The 18,909-nt window shown below is 36.4% G+C and overlaps 1 protein-coding gene across 6 annotated transcripts in view; it reads left to right on the top strand.

The window, feature by feature from the left end:
- USP33 (ubiquitin specific peptidase 33) overlaps window positions 1-18,909 on the top strand; it is a 54,958-nt gene that overhangs the window by 28,938 nt on the left and 7,111 nt on the right. For 4 of the 6 annotated variants that reach the window (XM_063103615.1, XM_063103612.1, XM_063103610.1 and 1 more), the window contains 12 exons: window positions 465-882; window positions 2,725-2,865; window positions 7,373-7,485; window positions 8,777-8,949; window positions 9,045-9,139; window positions 9,766-9,799; window positions 11,168-11,213; window positions 11,944-12,124; window positions 12,543-12,669; window positions 13,235-13,404; window positions 14,018-14,099; window positions 15,185-15,293. In XM_063103615.1, the coding sequence (XP_062959685.1) occupies window positions 465-882; window positions 2,725-2,865; window positions 7,373-7,485; window positions 8,777-8,949; window positions 9,045-9,139; window positions 9,766-9,799; window positions 11,168-11,213; window positions 11,944-12,124; window positions 12,543-12,669; window positions 13,235-13,404; window positions 14,018-14,099; window positions 15,185-15,293 (1,689 nt within the window). Of the gene's footprint in view, window positions 1-464; window positions 883-2,724; window positions 2,866-7,372; window positions 7,486-8,776; window positions 8,950-9,044; window positions 9,140-9,765; window positions 9,800-11,167; window positions 11,214-11,943; window positions 12,125-12,542; window positions 12,670-13,234; window positions 13,405-14,017; window positions 14,100-15,184; window positions 15,294-16,986; window positions 17,099-18,909 lie in introns of those variants that run through there. The other 2 variants (XM_063103611.1, XM_063103613.1) reach the window with 2 other exon arrangements.

The following is an 18,909-nucleotide window of genomic DNA, read 5'->3' as shown; positions in this document are numbered from 1 at the left end:
ATTCCTGGATCTCCAAAGATTGTGATTTAGTGGTGTGAGTTGGGACCCAAGAATTTGTATTTTCAGTAAGCATTCTAGGTTGATCAAGGAGTTTTCTTTGAGTTCCAGTTTAATTTAATCCAAAATTATAAAATATTTGAATTTCGGACATTTCTCTGAATTCTAATTGCCACATGAGAAAGTAATCCTTATTTTCTCTGTCTTATTCATCCAATTTATTAATAGCAGCAATACTGAAAGCTGACCTCCAGATCGTATTCAGTTTATTACAACTTTTATTTACATAACATTTTAGAACTTAGGGCATCCCATCCCTTTTGTGCCTTATGTTCTACAAACCGGTATTTCCTCAGTATAACTATGCATGTTTATAAATCAGTTGATAACCACATTTTGTATAATTTCCTTTAAGTTTCTGCATACATGTATAATGAAGTGGTAACATTATGTTGCTCGTATATTAGGATGCTCAAGAATTCCTTCGATGTTTGATGGATCTGCTTCATGAAGAATTGAAAGAACAGGTCATGGAAGTAGAGGAAGATCCTCAAGCCATAACCACTGAGGAGACCATGGAAGAAGACAAGAGCCAGTCAGATGTAGATTTTCAGTCCTGTGAATCTTGTAGCAGCAGTGATAAAGCAGAGAATGAAAATAGCTCTAGAGGCTTTTCTGAAGATAATAATGAAACAACAATGTTAATTCAGGATGATGAAAACAATTCAGAAATGTCAAAAGATTGGCAAAAAGAGAAGATATGCAATAAAATTAATAAAGTAAATTCTGAAGGAGAATTAGAAAAAGATAGAGACTCTGTGTCTGAAATAGTCGACTTGAACAACCAGGAAACTGTCAAAGTGCAAATTCACAGCAGAGCTTCAGGTGACAATTGATCACGAAAATGATAGTATTTCCATTGTAGACAATGGGTGCTTAAAACAATTATTACTTTTGGGATTTCTAATTAGTAGAGTTATAGTTTAGCAATTTTTTCATGTGAGTATTAAAGTCACAAAATTGTAGAACCAGAGGATAAGAGGAATTTTATGGGTCATTTCATTATAAAGAAATTCAGAAGTCTTTCTTATGGTTATGTAGTAATCTAGAATATTGGACTCCTCAGAATTTTCCCTTTTATGTTTAAGCAAATTCTACTGAGATCCTGGGAAAAAGCAAAACCAGATTGCAATTTTCTAATTATATACACTATTAGATTTAGATTGCTATCATTGGAATCATATCAGATATGTTTTACTGTAGGAGTTTAATTAAATATGATGAACTCTGTTATGATAGATTATGCCATAATATTAGTGTTCCTTTGAGAAAGTGCGAGTGGCCAAATGAAAGATAATTGAGTTAAATTGCTTTGCATATTACATTTATCTCTCATCTTGGCTTAATGTGGTATTTAGTTCTCGAAAGCACGTAAAATTAGACCATCAGAGGTTCAAATTTTGTGATCCTAAAATAAGTGGCAGACAAGTAACATAAAAAGTTTATCTTCTATAATTACTAAAAAGTGAGAGCTACTAAACAATTTAGGTATTTGAGCAAATCCAAAATTTCTTCTTAAGGAGGAATATTTTCTTAACCATAGTAAGACTCATGTTTCACCTGTGTACAATGCACAGATGCTTTCTAGTAAGGAAAACTAGGAATGTTAGGCTCTTTAATTATTCTGACCATGTCAGTATTGGACAGTCTTGACTGCTGTTCAGCCCTTCCATGTCAAAAGCCCAATTAAGTCCAATTAAGGGACATTCTGATCCTTATTGCTCTGTAACAGGTACTTATACATAGTAACTAGGTGATGACCAAAATCAAGGGTCTGAGCTTTTAGGTGTTTTAAAGCCTTGATGAAAAAATGTAACAAAGACCATATGCAAAACCTAGAATATTTACAATCTGGCCCTTTTCAGGAAAAATTTGCCAACCCCTTATCTAGACCACATTAATTTGATTCCCTTCAGAAAGTCCTAGAGTTTTTACCCCCAATATTTATTCTGATTTAGTCATGGCTGAGATATTAAGAAATGCCTATATGAAAATTATTTTGCATTATTTGGAAAAATCCCTGGAGACATTCTGTTTCAGGGTCTTTTATGAACAGTTCTCTTTTCTTCACTTAAATACTCGTTGAGCACAGTCCCATGTCCTGGAATACGTGTTAGGCTCTAAAACTCCAACAACAAACTATCAAAATAGCTCTCATGGACCTGAAAGTTTCTTAATTCATCTTATAATTTAATTCTTAAAAAGATCCTTTCCTGATGAAGGGGTGTGTTTTCTTTTATCACAGAGGTATAAAATAACTAATGATTACTTTCTGCCTAGATTTCTTATCTGATTTTAATTACTGTGTTAGTTTGAGAGAATAAACTCTTTTTCTCCCACATGGTCTTAAAACTTTTTAAAAACAGTCTTGAGTATTTTTTTAATACTACATTTGGACAAATAAGTTCTTTGGCTTTGTATTTTCACTGCTCACTTTCTGAATTTCCTACAACAGTACTGTATTATAAACATTGATTGGATTCCTAGGTGGGAAGTCAATGTTATTTTATTAGCAAGCTACTTTGTCTATCAAATACTTTACCTCACATTTGTTAATATGAATTGTTCAAAATATCGAATTAAAAAACCTTTAAATGAATTAACATTATTGGACAAGTGGAATAATTTTACTATTTAAGGTAATAATACAGATATTAAATATTACAGAATATATCACTGATGGACATTTGAATGACCTGTCTGCACCACAGAACCTTCCATCAAATGAAGGTGTTAATCCACGTTTATCATCAAGCCCTCCTAAGTCAGGCAATTTGTGGCCAGGATTGACACCCACACACAAAAAAGGTAAAAAGTTTCCCTTGATCAAGTTCCTTTGCTTTGGGTGTTAGATTAAAATGCTGATTTTGGTATTTGATAAGTTAAAGTGTTAAAGATGAAATGTTATTTGATCCTTTAAAATTGACAGCATGATTTTACACAACCATAATTTAAACATTTTTGTGTGCGTGGTACTTTAAAAATTTACATACAATTGAACTCACTTTTTCTTGGTGTAGTTTTATGAGTTTTTTTTTTTTTTTTTATTAGCTTGTTTTCATGAATGCCATTTTTATTATACTAGCGGGTTTAGATTTTTCTTGGGTTTTTATGGCAGTGGTAGTTATTTTTCAGGAACCAAACCCAGTACTCCCTTGAGGATTTCTTGTAAGGGTGGTCGTGTGGTAGTGAACTCCCGCAGTTTTTGTTTGTCTGAGAAATATACTATTTGCCCCTCATTTCGGAAGGATAGCCTTGCAGGGTAGAGTATTCTTGGCTGGCAATCTTTGTCTTTTAGTATTTTGAAAATATCATCCCATTCCTTTCTAGCTTTTAGGGTTTGTGATGAAAAGTCTGATGTTAACCTGATTGGGGCTCCCTTATAGGTGATTTGACGCTTCTCTCTTGCAGCTTTTAAGATTCTCTCTTTGTCGCTGAGTTTTGCCAATTTGACTATGACATGTTTTGGAGAAGGTCTTTTTGGGTTGAATACATTTGGAGATCGTTGAGCTTCCTGGATCTGAAGATCTGTGATTTTTCCTATACCTGGGAAGTTTTCTGCCACTATGTTGTTGAATATGTTTTCAATGGAATCTCCATTTTCCTCCCCTTCTGGAATACCCATGACTCGGATATTTGAGCGCTTATGGTTGTCTGATATCTCTCTCAGATTTTCTTCAATGTCCTTGATTCTTTTTTCTTTCTTTTTGTCTGCTTGTGTTATTTCATAACAGCCCATCTTCAAGTTCAGAGGTTCTCTCTTCAACTTCGACAAGCCTGCTGGTTAAACTCTCCGTTGTGTTTTTTATTTCGTTGAATAACTTCTTCAGTTCAGCAAGTTCTGCTACATTTTTTTTCAGGACATTGATTTCCTTGTACATTTCCTCTTTCAGATCCTGTATACTTTTCATCATTTCATCATGATGTCTAGCTGAGTTTTCTTGTATCTCATTCAGTTTCCTTAGAATTATCACTCGAAATTCCTTATCAGTTATTTCAAGGGCTTCTTGTTCTATAGGATCTAGAGTTTGAGATTTATTAACTTTTGCTGGTGTACTTTCTTGATTTTTTGTATTTCTGGTATCTTTTTTTTGGTGTTTATTCATTGTGGCAGGGGGTTTCACAGTCCACTGGTTTGAGACTAATGACTAACTAGGATGTTGCTGTGGTTGCCAATTTCGTATGGCTCCCTCCGTGACTGCTCGGTTGGCCTCTAGTGCCTTGTGTGTGTGGTTGCCTTGGGTCTTGGGCTTCTCCGGGGAGCCACCTTTCTGGTCAGCTTGGACTCTGCTGGGCTGGTGGATCACGTACCACAGGGTGTGTGATCTCTGTTGAGCTTTCACTTCCTGTGCAGGACTTCTCCCTGTTCCGTGTGCTCTGGCCCAGGCTGTTAGATTGTGCAGTGGCGACCCCACCGGGTGTGTGGTTTCTGTCGAGTCTCCGCCTCCCTGGCCGCACGTCTCCCCACTCTGTGCGCACTGTGCTGGGCTGGGGCGTGTCTTCTGCACCCCTCGTCTATCAGCTGGGCCTTCAAGACCCTGCTCGGCACCGCCTCGCCCAGGAAGTCTACCAGGTTTCTGCTAGGCACAGACGACCGGTCTCTCTGGGTGCCTTTGTAGCACTATGTAGATCTTTCTCGGGTCTTGTTCACCTTTGTATCCCCCCAGTATAAACCGAGTCTAGCGCCCACCTGCAGCCTGGTCTCTGGCAGGTTCAAGCGGGCCTGGGAACTCTCCTACCACACTATTCCCAACCAGAAATTCGTTAGGCTTTTTTCCAAACTGGTGGCCGCAGAGATGGTATCTGCCTCCCAGGAACAGGGAGTTTACCTGGGGCCGGAGTCCAGGATGTGGTGGAGTGACAGTCGGCCCACCCGTACTTCCTTGCCCTCCCAACACTGGCCGGGGATGCCCCCCACTGCCAGCCCCGCCAGAGAACCGCGGAGGGAGTGGGAGCAGAGGCCGGTCTGCAGGCTCCGGAAAGCCCCGCGCCAGGCCAAGCAAGTGGGAGGGCTCAGTGATGGCCGAGCAGGGCGGAGCTGCCCGCACCTGGGAAAATGGAGGCAGCACCGGGGCAGTGAGTGGCCTGGTGGTGCAGGCGGGAGCCACGTGGGCATCCACCCCCCGAACAGAGCTGTGCCAGGGGTCACTCACAGTGCTGTGCCAGGTCGGGCGCTCGCTCTGTTTCTGGTTTGCCGCCTTTCCCAGTTCTCGGCCGCTGCCGCCTCGGGCTGTTCAGTCGCGGCGCGGCTCGGGCGCTCCCAGGATTCTTCTTTAATGCCGGCCTGAAACCTCGAATCCTGAATAGGGCAGCTGGCCGCCTTCAGCGCGGCCCCGGCCTCCGGGGTCCTGTCTGCATCCACAGCAGCCCTGGCGCTGTGTTCCCTGTTTCGATACTCGCTTTTGCAGCTAAGAAACAGTTCTTTTCCTGCTCCACACTTCAAAGCTGTTGCTTGTAAATGAGGCAGCCTTTCCTGCCGGGGGTAAAGTGGCGGTCAGCCCCCACGACCGGCCAGCAGCAGCAGTCCTCCCTTAAGAGATGGCAGAGGAAGGTCCACAAGTTTCCCGGCTGCCTGAGGCCCAGTGGCCACCTTTTCCACCTCAGCTACTCCGCGCCAGCCGCCGCAGCCGCCGCCATCTTGAAAACCCTTTTTTTTTTTTTTTTTTTTTTAAAAAAGATGACCGATAAGGGGATCTCAACCCTTGGCTTGGTGTTGTCAGCACCACGCTCAGCCAGTGAGCAAACCGGCCATCCCTATATAGGATCCGAACCCGTGGCCTTGGTGTTATCAGCACCGCACTCTACCGAGTGAGCCACGGGCCGGCCTAGTTTTATGAGTTTTAACACATACATAGATTCTTATTACCACCACCACAAACAGAATACAGAACAGTTTTAACACCCGAAAGAATTCCCTCATACTACTTTGTAATCAGACCATCTCTCCTACCCCTAATCCCTGGCACTGTTGATCCTGTATTCTTGTTTTGCCTTTCCCAGAATGTCATATAAATGGATTCATATAGTATGTAGTCTCTTGAAACAGGTTTCTTTCACTTAGCATAATGCATTTGAGATTCAGTCACATTATTTCATGTGAGAATAGTTCCTTTTTATTACTGAGTAGTATTTTATTGTATGACAATACCACTGTTTATTCATTCACTCATTGAGAGACTTTTGAATTGTTTCCGGTTTTTGACAACTATAAGTAATGCTGCTATGAACATTTGTGTACAGATTTTGGTATGATCGTAAGTTTTCACTTGCCCAGGATAAATACCTAGAAATGGGATTACTGGGTTTTCTTTTTGTTTTATGATTAACATTGTATGGAACTGCCAGACTATTTTCCAGAGTCTCTGTACCACTTTGCATTCCCACTAACTACATATGAAAGTTTCAGTATTATAAAATGTAAAACTATAAAACTCTTAGAAGAAAACATAGGAGAAAATATTCATGATCTTGGGTTAGGCAAAGAGCATGATCCATAAAAGAAAAAAAAATTTATTTTTCTTAGCAAAGGACATTGTTAAGAGAATGAAAAGATGAGTTTGGGAGGAAATATTTGCAAATCACATAGCTTAGAAAAGATTTGTATCCAGAAAAATATAAAGAACTCTCAAAACTTAATTATGTAATGGTTTCTTCAAATAAAGGCTTACTGGGCCGGCCCGTGGCTCACTCGGTAGAGTGCGGTGCTGATAGCGCCAAGGCCCCGGGTTCGGATCCCATATACGGATGGCCGGTTCGCTCACTGGCTGAGCGTGGTGCTGACAACACCAAGTCAAGGGTTAAGATCCCCTTACCGGTCATCTTTTATAAATAAATAAATAAATAAATAAATAAAGACTTACTTGGAAACACCAAGAATAAGTAAAAGCAGAATTACTCTGAAGTCAAGCTGGGAAGACTGAATCCCTTCTATTTCATCTTTAGCTTTTCTCCCTACATTCTAACCTCTTTCCCTCTTGCTTTAACCTGCAGAACAAAAGTAAACATGCCATTCATGAGGCTAAACTCTTCATTTTACATATGGAAAAAAATGACCTGAATATTATGCTAATTCAGGATTTTTCATTTTCCTGTATGTGCACACTACTGTTGGCCAAGGATCATGTATACTTTTATTAAAAACCAGCTGATTGGTTTCTCTTTTTTTGTTTTATTTTAAAGTAATGCTCTTAAAGGGTATTTTTGAAAATTTCCCTTCAGCATTGTAATTTTTACTGTTAAAGATTGTAGAGAAAAATGTTAAAGGAACTACTGTGATTTTTATTTTAAATGTTTTATACTTGTTTTTCAATCCTAGCTCAATCTCCATCTCCAAAGAGAAAAAAACAGCACAAGAAGTACAGAAGTGTTATTTCAGACATATTTGATGGAACAATCATTAGTTCAGTGCAGTGTCTGACTTGTGACAGGGTGAGTATGAAGTAATTATAACACAAAAAAAATTTCTGTCAAATGCTTCTTTAAAAAAACCTGACAAAATGGTATGAAAAGTTTAATTTCTTTCCCTTGCTAGTGATGATCATACATGCATTTCTTGTGTTTGCATCAATATAAATTGATTCTAGGAGTTGAATTTACTTTTTAGGAAGTAACAGCAACATCCCATGTGTTTTTAAATTTTATTATTATTATTATTATTATTATTATTTTGGGTGGCTGGCTGGTACAGGGATCAAATTCTGGGCCTTGGTGCTATCAGCACCACACTCTAACCAACTGAGCTAACTAGCCAGCCCACACATCTCTTTTAAAGGATGGGACTTGAGCCATCATTGGACAGGCATGCATTAATAGGAGAAATTACTAATTTCTTCATCTATTTTGGTTACATATAAAGGTGAGAAGTTGCTTAGCAACAAAAGGTAGTAACACATGTATATTCTCTGAAGATTTATGAAATTAGTGTGCTGGGAAACTGTTACTGTTCACAGGCAAAAGGTTACGCATATAGCCTTTACATTTGGTTATACTTATGGCTTGTAAATATTTTCCCATGTTAAAATTGGAGCTCAGATAATAAAGGTAGTATCAGATTCATGGACAGTAAGAAGGGCATAAATTAAAATTAGCATGAGTTCTTTAATAATACCTCTAAATCCCTCAAAGTTTCTTTGAGCTTAAAAATGGTTTGTAATGAGGAATATAATTAATAAATTTTAAATAATATCTGCAAAACAAAACTTAGTTTCCAATTATTATTTTAGTATCTTAAGTCAAATCTAAGGGCTTTCGATTGGGTAATTTTAAAGTAGTTTATTTTGGCACCAAATATGTAAGTGGAATTATCCAGAAATGTTTTCAGCTATTAAAATTAGATGCCAGATTTGGTATCCCTTTTTTAAAAAACATTTTTAAACTATCATCAAAGGTTAGTTTCTAAAAATAAATACAGAAGAGCTTAAGAGTTTGGACCTGAAGCTACAATGGTTGGGTTTGGAGTACTTCTCAATATCACAACGTCTGTGACTGTAATGGGGATGCTACTAGCTACTGCGTAGGGTTTAAGTGCAAATTAAATTTGGAACAGTACCTGGTACAGAGTAAGTGTTTTTTGCTGTTATTACTATAAAAGCGGTTTGATCTTTTTTGTTTGTTTTTGCTTATTATTACTTCCTTTGATCTTTGGAGTCTAAAATCTAACCTTGTAAATGTTTGTGCTGGATTATTTTCATCCCGTTTTTAAAACATAAAACAATTTTAGGTGTCTGTAACCCTCGAGACCTTTCAAGATCTGTCCTTGCCAATTCCTGGCAAGGAAGACCTTGCTAAGCTGCATTCATCAAGTCATCCAACTTCTATAGTCAAAGCAGGATCATGTGGTGAAGCATATGCTCCACAAGGGTGGATAGCTTTTTTCGTGGAATATGTGAAGAGGTATGTATTTTCTTTGTATTAATTGATTTGTTAAAACTGCTGTTTCTGCTGTACTGGCAGAACACTTCCTTTTTTTCCTATCAATGATGTTTCAGGTTTGTTGTCTCATGTGTCCCTAGCTGGTTTTGGGGTCCAGTAGTAACGTTGCAAGATTGTCTTGCTGCCTTCTTCGCCAGGGATGAACTAAAAGGTAAGAAATATGATAATATCTGTGGCAAAATTGTTGTAGGTGACTCTAAAATACTACTGAGACTAAACATAAAATATATTATAAAAGCTAAGTTTTAGGCAGCTTAAATGGTACTTGCCATATTGGCATAGAACTAGTATCTACTAGTATGGTAATATAAATGTAACAAGAAAAATCATATCCTGAAGGAATTTATACAAATTCCTGTAGTACAAAATAGTATGATATGTGTTGTGTCTTAAAGCTGTTCTTTATTTAAAGAAGGGAAAACTCAACCAAGATAATGGACTTATTTATGTATCTGGGATTGTTTGTAAACTCCTCAATATCATTTAAGGTCCTTCACTATTTTTGTGAATGCAACAGCTTGCTGGCAATCAGTAAGTTTTTTTGAGTAAATAAATGGAAAGGATGTTATTTGAGGTAGGCCTTTAAGGTTGAGAGGAGTAGAGGAGTGTTTTAGGTAAGTTAAGCGTCATGAATTGATTCATGAACAGAGACTAAGAAAAGTAGACCTTGTTGTAGTGTGCTGAGGTAGCATGTGGCACAGTCAAAGAATTGGAGAACCAAAAGAAAATAATTTGCTGTTAATTTGAAAGAAATGACCAAATCTGTTTTATTTGTAGGTGATAATATGTACAGTTGTGAAAAATGCAAAAAGTAAGTCATGTGGACAGTGCTTTTAATTGCATATTGTGTATTTTTCTTGGTTATTTGATTTGGGCATATAGAGCTAAATTTGCCACTATATTTAGAAAAATACAGACCAGAATGCTTTGTCCTACTATTAATAAAGTTGTTCTGTAAAACAAATTTGAGATAAAAATTTAACAAATTTAATAAGCTTATCTAAGGTGTTAAAGAAAGTGTGTATTTTGAGGCATGAAATTAGTATGTGATTTTGCATTTTCCAAAATAAAGCAATATTCTCTTCTGGATTACCATTTAAACAGGCTAGATTCAGGAACTGTGGAAGGTACATAGTTTCAAAACTGCATAAAATTCAGAAAGATTATACCAATTTTGATGTTGTCTGCTGTTATGGTAGCAGACTTGAAGGATAATTAAAGTCTGATTTTGTTTCTGTCTACTACCAGCTTCCTTTTTCTATCCTGTAATAAATTCAGACTTTAATGCTTTCTGGTGGTAAGTCAGAAAAAAATGGAGACTGGATGAAGACAACTATTTTGAGGTAGAGTGAACTGGAAACTTTTCCTGAATCTCTGTAATAGAAAAATAATGGTCTACTAATAAGATCTAGAATCAATACAGACTTCTGGCTTTTGGCAGTAACCCCAGGGAAACATTGACCTGCAGTTGTTGGTCATTTTCATGACAGAATAGAATGGTATACTACTTGGTCAATAAATGTGAAAAAGCTGCCTTGTACTTTCACAAAGTTTTTATCAGTTTGTCCTTCAAGTCTAGCTGACAGCTGAAAAGGAAGATTGCCTGGAGAGGGATCCTTCCTTTAAAGCAAAGCATGCTAGGAAAAAGAAAATAGTAAAGATGGAAAAGAACCTTGCATCTACCCCCAAATCTGAAGTAGAGATTTGTCAAGTGCATATTAATGTAGATTATTAATAATAGCCATTCTTTATCTTAAGTTTTTTTCACATTTAAGAATAAAGATTTTAATATATTGACCCGAATTACAAATTTTATAAAATTGGGGTTTTGCTTTATCCAGTTTTACTTAATACCTGCATCTTATAAAGGGATACCCAGACTATAGACAGTAGCACAGTTTTTAAAAAAATTTTCCTCAAAGAATAACACAACTCTCTAAATTTCTGTTTGTCTCAGTTTAAATTATTTTCACAATAAGGGACTCCAGTGTTTTGATTATTAGGGTAGTGTATATATATGTAACATAATTCAATAGTGAAGTATTTCTAGTCTGATTTTTTTTTTTTGATACCTTTGTCTCTGCATTTTTTTTCCTGCATTTTCTAAAAGATTTTTGCTGTATATTTAAATATAGTAAATCTTTTGTAGATTCATTGATTTTCTGATTCCTCCTCTTAGGTTGAGGAATGGAGTAAAGTTTTGTAAAGTACAAAAGTTTCCTGAGGTATGATCTTTATTTTAACTCTATTTGGTATGGTAGAAACATAAAGCATTAATGTAAAAGCCAGTGTAGTAATAAATTCTCTTAGCATGGTAGAAGAATGAAGTGGTTCTATTGACCGGTTGTTATGCTTGCCTTATTAGGATTATTTATTTTTAAGATATTGTGTTAAATCCCAGAGGTGCCCTTAACAGAGTGCTATGTTGAACATGGTTTAATCAAATATTGTAGGGTCTTGCAGTTATAAAGTGTAAAATTAGAAAAATAGCATTGAGGGCCGAGCCTGTGGTGCATTTGGGAGAGTGCGGCGCTGGGAGCGCGGCAACGCTCCTGCCGCGGGTTCGGATCCTATATAGGAATGGCCGGTGCACTCACTGGCTGAGTACTGGTCACGAAAAAGACAAAAAAAAAAAAGAAAAATAGCATTGAACTAGAAGTACCATGTTTCACCATTCCCTCATTTTTAACATCTCTGGAATCAGGTTATAATGGCAGGTTAATGTGTAACCTTGACACTTAATTCAATGTGAATACCTAATAGACTCCTTTATCTACTATATGAAACTAAATAAAATTTTGAATAACTGTACCTTACTGTGTAATTTCAATTTGATTGAGCACCTCAATTTCTTGCCTGTGGAATAAAAATCTTAGTGTACTACATTTTACCGCTTGGAATGCCTTTGGTCTTTTGTAATGATAAATTAGGATTTTGAATTTTATTCTTTTATAGATTCTATGCATCCACCTTAAAAGATTCAGACATGAACTAATGTTTTCCACCAAAATCAGTACCCACGTTTCATTTCCATTAGAAGGCCTGGATCTTCAGCCATTTCTTGCTAAGGATAGTCCAGCTCAAATTGTGACATATGATCTTCTGTCAGTCATTTGTCATCATGGAACAGCAAGTAGTAAGTATGCAGTTTTGACTTTTGTTCTTAGATTTAAAAAAATAAAACAGCTGAACTGATCCCTTAAATAAAGGCCTGATTTGACCAAAAGAAAAAATATTTAAAAAACAGATTTTATGGCTGGTTATTAAAAACATGTCAGATAATTTTAGAAAATTGAATATTTTTTACTATGATGTTTGGAATATTGGAAATTAAATTGTGTAAAGTTAAATAAGGACTTTAACATGATCATTTTTACACTGGGTTTTTTAAGATTACATTTTCTGTTTTTCATTTCCTCAAGTGGTGGTGGTGCAGATCCATATTGAAAAAAATATGAGCTGCTGTGTTAGGCTCTTGGGATGCAAAAGTTTATCTTCCATTCTTGTGTTAATTTTGTATTACTGTAATGATTTTTTTCCCCCCTTAAATTTAGGTGGACACTATATAGCCTACTGCCGAAACAATTTAAATAATCTCTGGTATGAATTTGATGATCAGAGTGTAACTGAAGTTTCAGAATCTACTGTACAAAATGCAGAAGCTTATGTTCTTTTCTATAGGTAATGGAAGTAACTCTCGCAGATAAACTTCTTACAAAAATGAAAAAAAATCTCACTCTTTGGGGTTATTAGAGTAAAATTAAAAGTTGTATGCAGAATAATCAGGAAATGTTAAATTTCAGAAAATGTTAAATGTTCAGGAAATGTTAAATTTACTAAGGGAAAAGGGATAGCTTTTGTTTTAGAAGGATTGATTTTTTTGATGGTAGGAATTTAATTTTCTCCTAAAATATCTAATAATGGAGGCATTACTGTAAAAGTTTTTGGTATTTTTCAGTGTCTTATAAAAGAAAATGCTAGCTACTGAAACAAGAAAACAGATTATTTAGTTGATCTTATTAACATTTGAATACTTACTGTGTACCAGTAGTTATATGGATGCCAGTAGGTAGGTTATAGTATTGTACCTAGGGATGTAAAATGTTTTGCTGGGTCGGGGGAAGGGTGATACAAAGTATATTTCTTTTGAAATTTCCAGTACTTAATAGGACCCACAGTATTAATGTATGCTAAGTCTAATATAGTAAGATGCATATTGAATTTAAATAATCGTTTTCCTTAATAGGAAGAGCAGTGAAGAGGCACAAAAAGAGAGGCGAAGGATATCAAATTTGTTGAACATAATGGAACCAAGCCTCCTTCAGTTTTACATTTCTCGACAGTGGCTAAATAAATTTAAGACTTTTGCTGAACCTGGCCCTATTTCAAATAATGACTTTCTCTGTATTCATGGAGGTAAGAATCAAAGCTCTAATTTCATGGTAGAGTCAGATACACAAATAGCTACTTACAGTACAGGGAGCTCTTCTATTATACATAATTTTTCTTAGCTGAGAGGCATTCCTGTGCTAGTGATTTCAGCTACCAACTATATCGTGGTTCTTGACCCTTTTGTCTAAATGAATAGCTGTCTCTTTTCCTGAGTATGGAAATGCATTTGGGATTTAATGAAAAAAAAAGCATCTCATATATTTATTCGTTAAGTATATTTACAGCTTTGTGATTGGCTATGTTAGTGTTTGTTGCTACAATAAGTAGGACCTCCATGTGACACTCTGATTAACCTTCACTGTTGGAGACTTAGTATCCTTGTTAAATTATGTTTTTGTGAAACCACAAGGGATGATGATATGTTGGATTTAGAAACCTAAATTTTAGAAAATACTTGTCTGTGAATTTCAAGGTATATGTTTATCATTAGAAAACATAATCACCAAAAATGCTTTATACTTCCCTTTTTGGGAGGATGGGTTTTAAGACTAATGATTGGCCAGTTCCTTAGTCGTGAATAACCTTTGAAAGTAATATGAAAGGATTAAAGAATGATACCTGTCTAAAATTTTTGTAGGTGTTCCTCCACGAAAAGCTGGTTATATTGAAGACCTGGTTTTGATGCTTCCTCAGAACATTTGGGATAATCTATATAGCAGGTTTGTTCTTTAGATCAGAGAACATACATGTGCCACATAAAAACATTTTGGTTAGCAATAGATTACATATACCACATTGGACCCATAAAATCATAATGGCAATACTATATAGCCTAAGTGTGTAGGAGGCTATACTGTGTAGGTTTGTGTAAATACAAACTATGATGCTCACACAATGATGAAATCCCCTAACTATGGGTTTCTCAGGATCTTTCCACATCACTAAGCGCCACATGATTATAGTTTGGTGAAAATCACTTGAACTGGTTAAAAGGGGATTGGCAGTTTTTCACAGATGCTCCTTATGCTGTATGTTGCGTATGTAAAATATCTCTTTTCCTTCATTTATTGTAATGAAGAGTGAGTAAGAAGACATGGAACTAGTATGGCCCTAGCCTAGATACTTAATTCTCATTTTTGTGTTCTGATTATCTGTTGGTAAGGGTATGCTGTGATACTTAACTTTAAGTGCCTTATTTAAAAGATTTTGTATATTCCCAACACTGAAATTTTACATGTGTATATACTCCCGTGATTGAATATTCTTACTCTTAAATTTTGAAGTTTTAAATTTTATTTTAAAGCATTTTGCACAGTAATTTTCCTACTAAGTATGTTTTCCTTAGTTAAATATTAAAAGTAATTCATTATGCCATGAACGCTGCTTTCTTAGAGGCCAGGGGAAGCCTTCATCTAATTAAAACTTGACTAGGACTGTGTATGCATAACTAAGATTTATATATTGTATGCCATTTTTGAAAGCCACCTCTTTTATTTCCTCTAACATTTTATAGCAGAAGTAACTATAAGGAAAAGTTGAAAATATAGGTAAAACAGGTTAGGCAATAAACTGATAAAGTCATTGCTCCTAATAAACGTAAAAATCAAGTCCTTATAGGATTTTTTTCATTACTGTGAGAATTCTCCTTTAGACTCTAAAATGCTTTTTTTAAAAAAAATTTTCCTATGAGATTTATTGTTAATTGGGGATTTAGCAATGACTAAAACGTTAGAAACCAATTTCTTGAATGTCATCTTTCTTTAAAATTGTGATAATCTTAATTCTTAAATTCTTCATGCTTTAGGTATGGAGGAGGACCAGCTGTCAACCATCTGTATATTTGTCATACTTGCCAAATCGAGGCAGAGAAAATTGAGAAAAGAAGAAAAACTGAATTGGAAATTTTTATTCGGGTAAAAAAAGTGATGCTTTTCAAATTGTAAATAATCTAGGATAAAGATGAAGACCTGACAATTAGCAGAACTATATTATGTTAATGAAATGATTGGATGAAAGAGTTGTAATAGATTTCAAGTGTTCTGGGTACATAACAGTGAGTGACCTCAGGCAGTTCACTACAGTTCTAGTGAGTTAAGTTCTCCCTTTATAGGTTTTTGTTTTTATAGGTTGGCAATAAATTTTGTTTTATGGCTTGTCACTGGCAAGAAATCTCCTTATTGAAATGGAAAGTTACAGGTTTCCTTAAGTTAGTGTTGTCTACAGTCTGTTGAGACTGCATGCTCTGCTTCCATCTTTTTGTGAAATACAGTATTGTTTTGTTTTTTGGGCACTCTCTGCACTTATAAAATATACCCAGTTTCCTCAAAGTGAGTATATTATGAGGCATTCCTTGATTGTAAGCAACAATAAGCCTGGTCACAGAATCAAAAAGCTGAACAATCAGGTTTTATAGACAAGAACCAGTACAGTTTCAATAATCTAGGTAGCAGGTAGTATCTTCAAAGTATAGCTGCCGGTAATGTAGCTACAACTATTTAAGACAATAAACTATTTAAGCTTGGGTCACCTGAGAGGCATGTTCATTGAGGTGGAGGGATGGTATTGCAAGAAAAAATTGGGATTCTTTTAGTAAAAGCACAGAGAAGATTTTGAGCAAATCAAAATTAGATGTCCAATACATTCCACGTTATCCCTGCCTAGCACGTGTGTGTGCTTCTCTTCTTCATTGATTCAGGGTTTTTTTGTGCCCTTGCCTAAAGTAAAGAAATTTTTACGTAAGAGAAGATATTATAAGTATGGATTTATTTTATTTATTTTGCTTGGACTTCACTGGCTTTCTGAATCTAAGGAGGCAAGTTTTAATTGAATATTAAAAATAATTCTATCAGTGCTTAGATATGAGGGGGTCTTTAAAACGTTCATGGAGATATTCACACTATCTTTCAATTTAATTTTCCATGAACTTTTTGAAATACACTCAACGGCTAATGACTATATCGATCAGAGTTTGATTAACAGAAGACATTCTAAGTATTTTGAATAGAATTGGAATACAGGGAATGAGAGACTTAGACAACCACCAAAAGGACCGGGCAGTCAAGGTCAAGAAGACTACTGCTGACTTTCAAGAAATCTGGGAGTGGAGTAGGCTGCTACACTTTAGGTGGAAGGGGGTCAGTGACTAAGAGTGGAGTTTCAGAGCCAAGACAGGGTAAAGAGAGCTTCTGTATAGTGGCATGAGCCCAGTCAATGGTGTTGGAGCTCAGGTAGGGTGAGAAGGTATGTTCATTTTGGCCAGAGATTGGTGGCTACAAAGGCACAGCATATTGGTGTTGGTGGCATTGAGGCTGATACCATATGGGGAATTGATCAAATAAGTATAATGAGAGCCAAATTCCTCATTGTCAGATAAGGAAGCTACAAATGTGGAAAGGGAGAAAACTAAAATGTACTCTGTTATTTGATTGGAGTTGTAGGCATCTTTGTGAACTCATGGTGATAGCTAAATAAATATAGAGGTGTAGGGAAGTGTGTGTGTGTTTGCGCGCGTGCATGTGTGTGTGTGGGTATGCAAATATAGAAAAATAGGATTGAGCATACCTAGCTCTCAGATCTTGGCTTCTAAACATCTTTCTCCACTAAAAGGAACCCAGCCCTCCTTGAGAAATGACTGATGCCAGTGCCAGGGCAGGGAATTACAAGATGAGACTGGAACATCTTATCGTGCCAGAAAGTAAAGAAGTTCTTGAAGAATGATGAGGACATATCAAAAGTATCCAGAAGCCATCTTCACTGGTCTCCTACTGGCCAAATTTGGGACAATTTGAACTATAAAATAAATTATAATAACATAACAAAATAGGAGATATTGCAACCATACTGCTAAAAATAAGTAAATAAATGGAAGGGATGAGGAGTGGGATATTTATGTTGTTTCAACTTCTTCCCCACAAAATATTTATTCATTACAAAGAGAAAAGATAAACTTTCAGCAGAGAATCCTGGCATCACAGTTAAAATGAGCATCATTATAAATGGAACAAATCAAAATCATGTGCCAGGATAGGATACAATGAGAAGAACATGGCATTATTTCTTTGGTACACAGATGCATAACCTGAATTTCAAATGAAGAAAGTCAGACAAACCCAGATTGAGGGACATTTTCTAAACAACAAGCTGTTTGGAGGAAAGGAACATCTGTTCAGCAATTTATTCTGAAATTGGTCTAGGAAAAGAAAATTTTTTTGTACTGTACTTGGAGTTTTCCTGTAAGTTTGAGATTGCTTCAAAGCTAAAAAAATTTGCATAAAGCCTCTGGAAATGATCTCGGCTGCCTGCCTGTGGTGATTATCAGGAGAGTGCTCAAATACCTAAGCTGCTCCTGATGATATCAGGACCCAGGTGCATTATTCAGAGCATGCCCAGTAGACACAAGATGCTGCTGTTAAAAATATTAGCTGCCTGCAATGCCAAATGAGATTGGACTCTTGGGAATATGCTTTGAACTGGTGGCAAAACCTTATTTGTGCCATCTGTGGAAGCCTCAAGCCTGCCCACAGTTGCCACCAGGGGGGAAAAAGTTTATTTTTCTTGTGCCTCTCACATATTGCATATATCATTGGCAGTATCTAATCTGGGCACTGCCCACAAGGGAAAATGTAGGCTACTCTTTGCAGAAGAGAGTATAAGAATGAATGAAATGATGGTCATTGACAGGTAATACAGTACAGATTGTCCCTTTGTTAACTCAGTGTCTGTACGCACTCATTCATCCAGACAACAGTAGCGACAGTAACATGCTTCTACCTAACATGATACAACTGGCTCATGCAGCGGTACATATTTTATTTACCCACTTCCTAAATTTGAGACACCCAAAGTTCCATCAGTCACTATGTAAATTTCTAGATGATGGTCATTCATCTTTTAATTTAGTCAGTGTAGTCATAATCTCCCCTTTATAGTCTAATTTAAAGAATAAACTATAACCTTAACCACGAACAACATACTTTATAATAGTAGTGGAATGAAAGGAAGGAAAAAAAAAATTGATAATTGTTTTAAAATTGGTAAATATTTATAAACGTATATGGAGCAAGAAAGACATGTGTCTACGGCTGATCATTACCCATTCTGTATTCCCTGTGTTTTCAGCCAGGACTTCAGCTGGTTGTGGTTGCGTTTACCTGGTAAAATAACCCAGACCTTTATTTTTGAAGGTTCTGAGCCCTTAGTAGGCTTCTTTGTTTTGAATTTCTTTTAACTTTTAACCTCTGGGTATGGAAATTCAAAACGGTGACTGTAGTAGTTTGGATGGTAGTCTCCAAAAAAATATTTCCATGCCCTAATCTCTGTGAATTGACCTTATTGGTGAATGTGACCTTACTTGAAAAAGGGTCTTTGCCTATGTATCAATTTTGAAATGAGATATTCCTGAATTTTCTGCATGGGCCCTAAATCCAGTAAGTGTCCTTTTGAAGAGACGCACAGTAGAGAAATACACAGAGAAGAGGAAAACCATGTGAAGAAGGAGACAGAGGTTGGAGCAATACAGCCACAAGGCAG

This window comes from Cynocephalus volans, chromosome 8, assembly GCF_027409185.1.
Source record: "Cynocephalus volans isolate mCynVol1 chromosome 8, mCynVol1.pri, whole genome shotgun sequence".
Classification (NCBI taxonomy): domain Eukaryota; kingdom Metazoa; phylum Chordata; class Mammalia; order Dermoptera; family Cynocephalidae; genus Cynocephalus; species Cynocephalus volans.
Note: the sequence above shows the minus strand (reverse complement) of the source record. Positions and strands in the feature narration are given on the sequence as shown.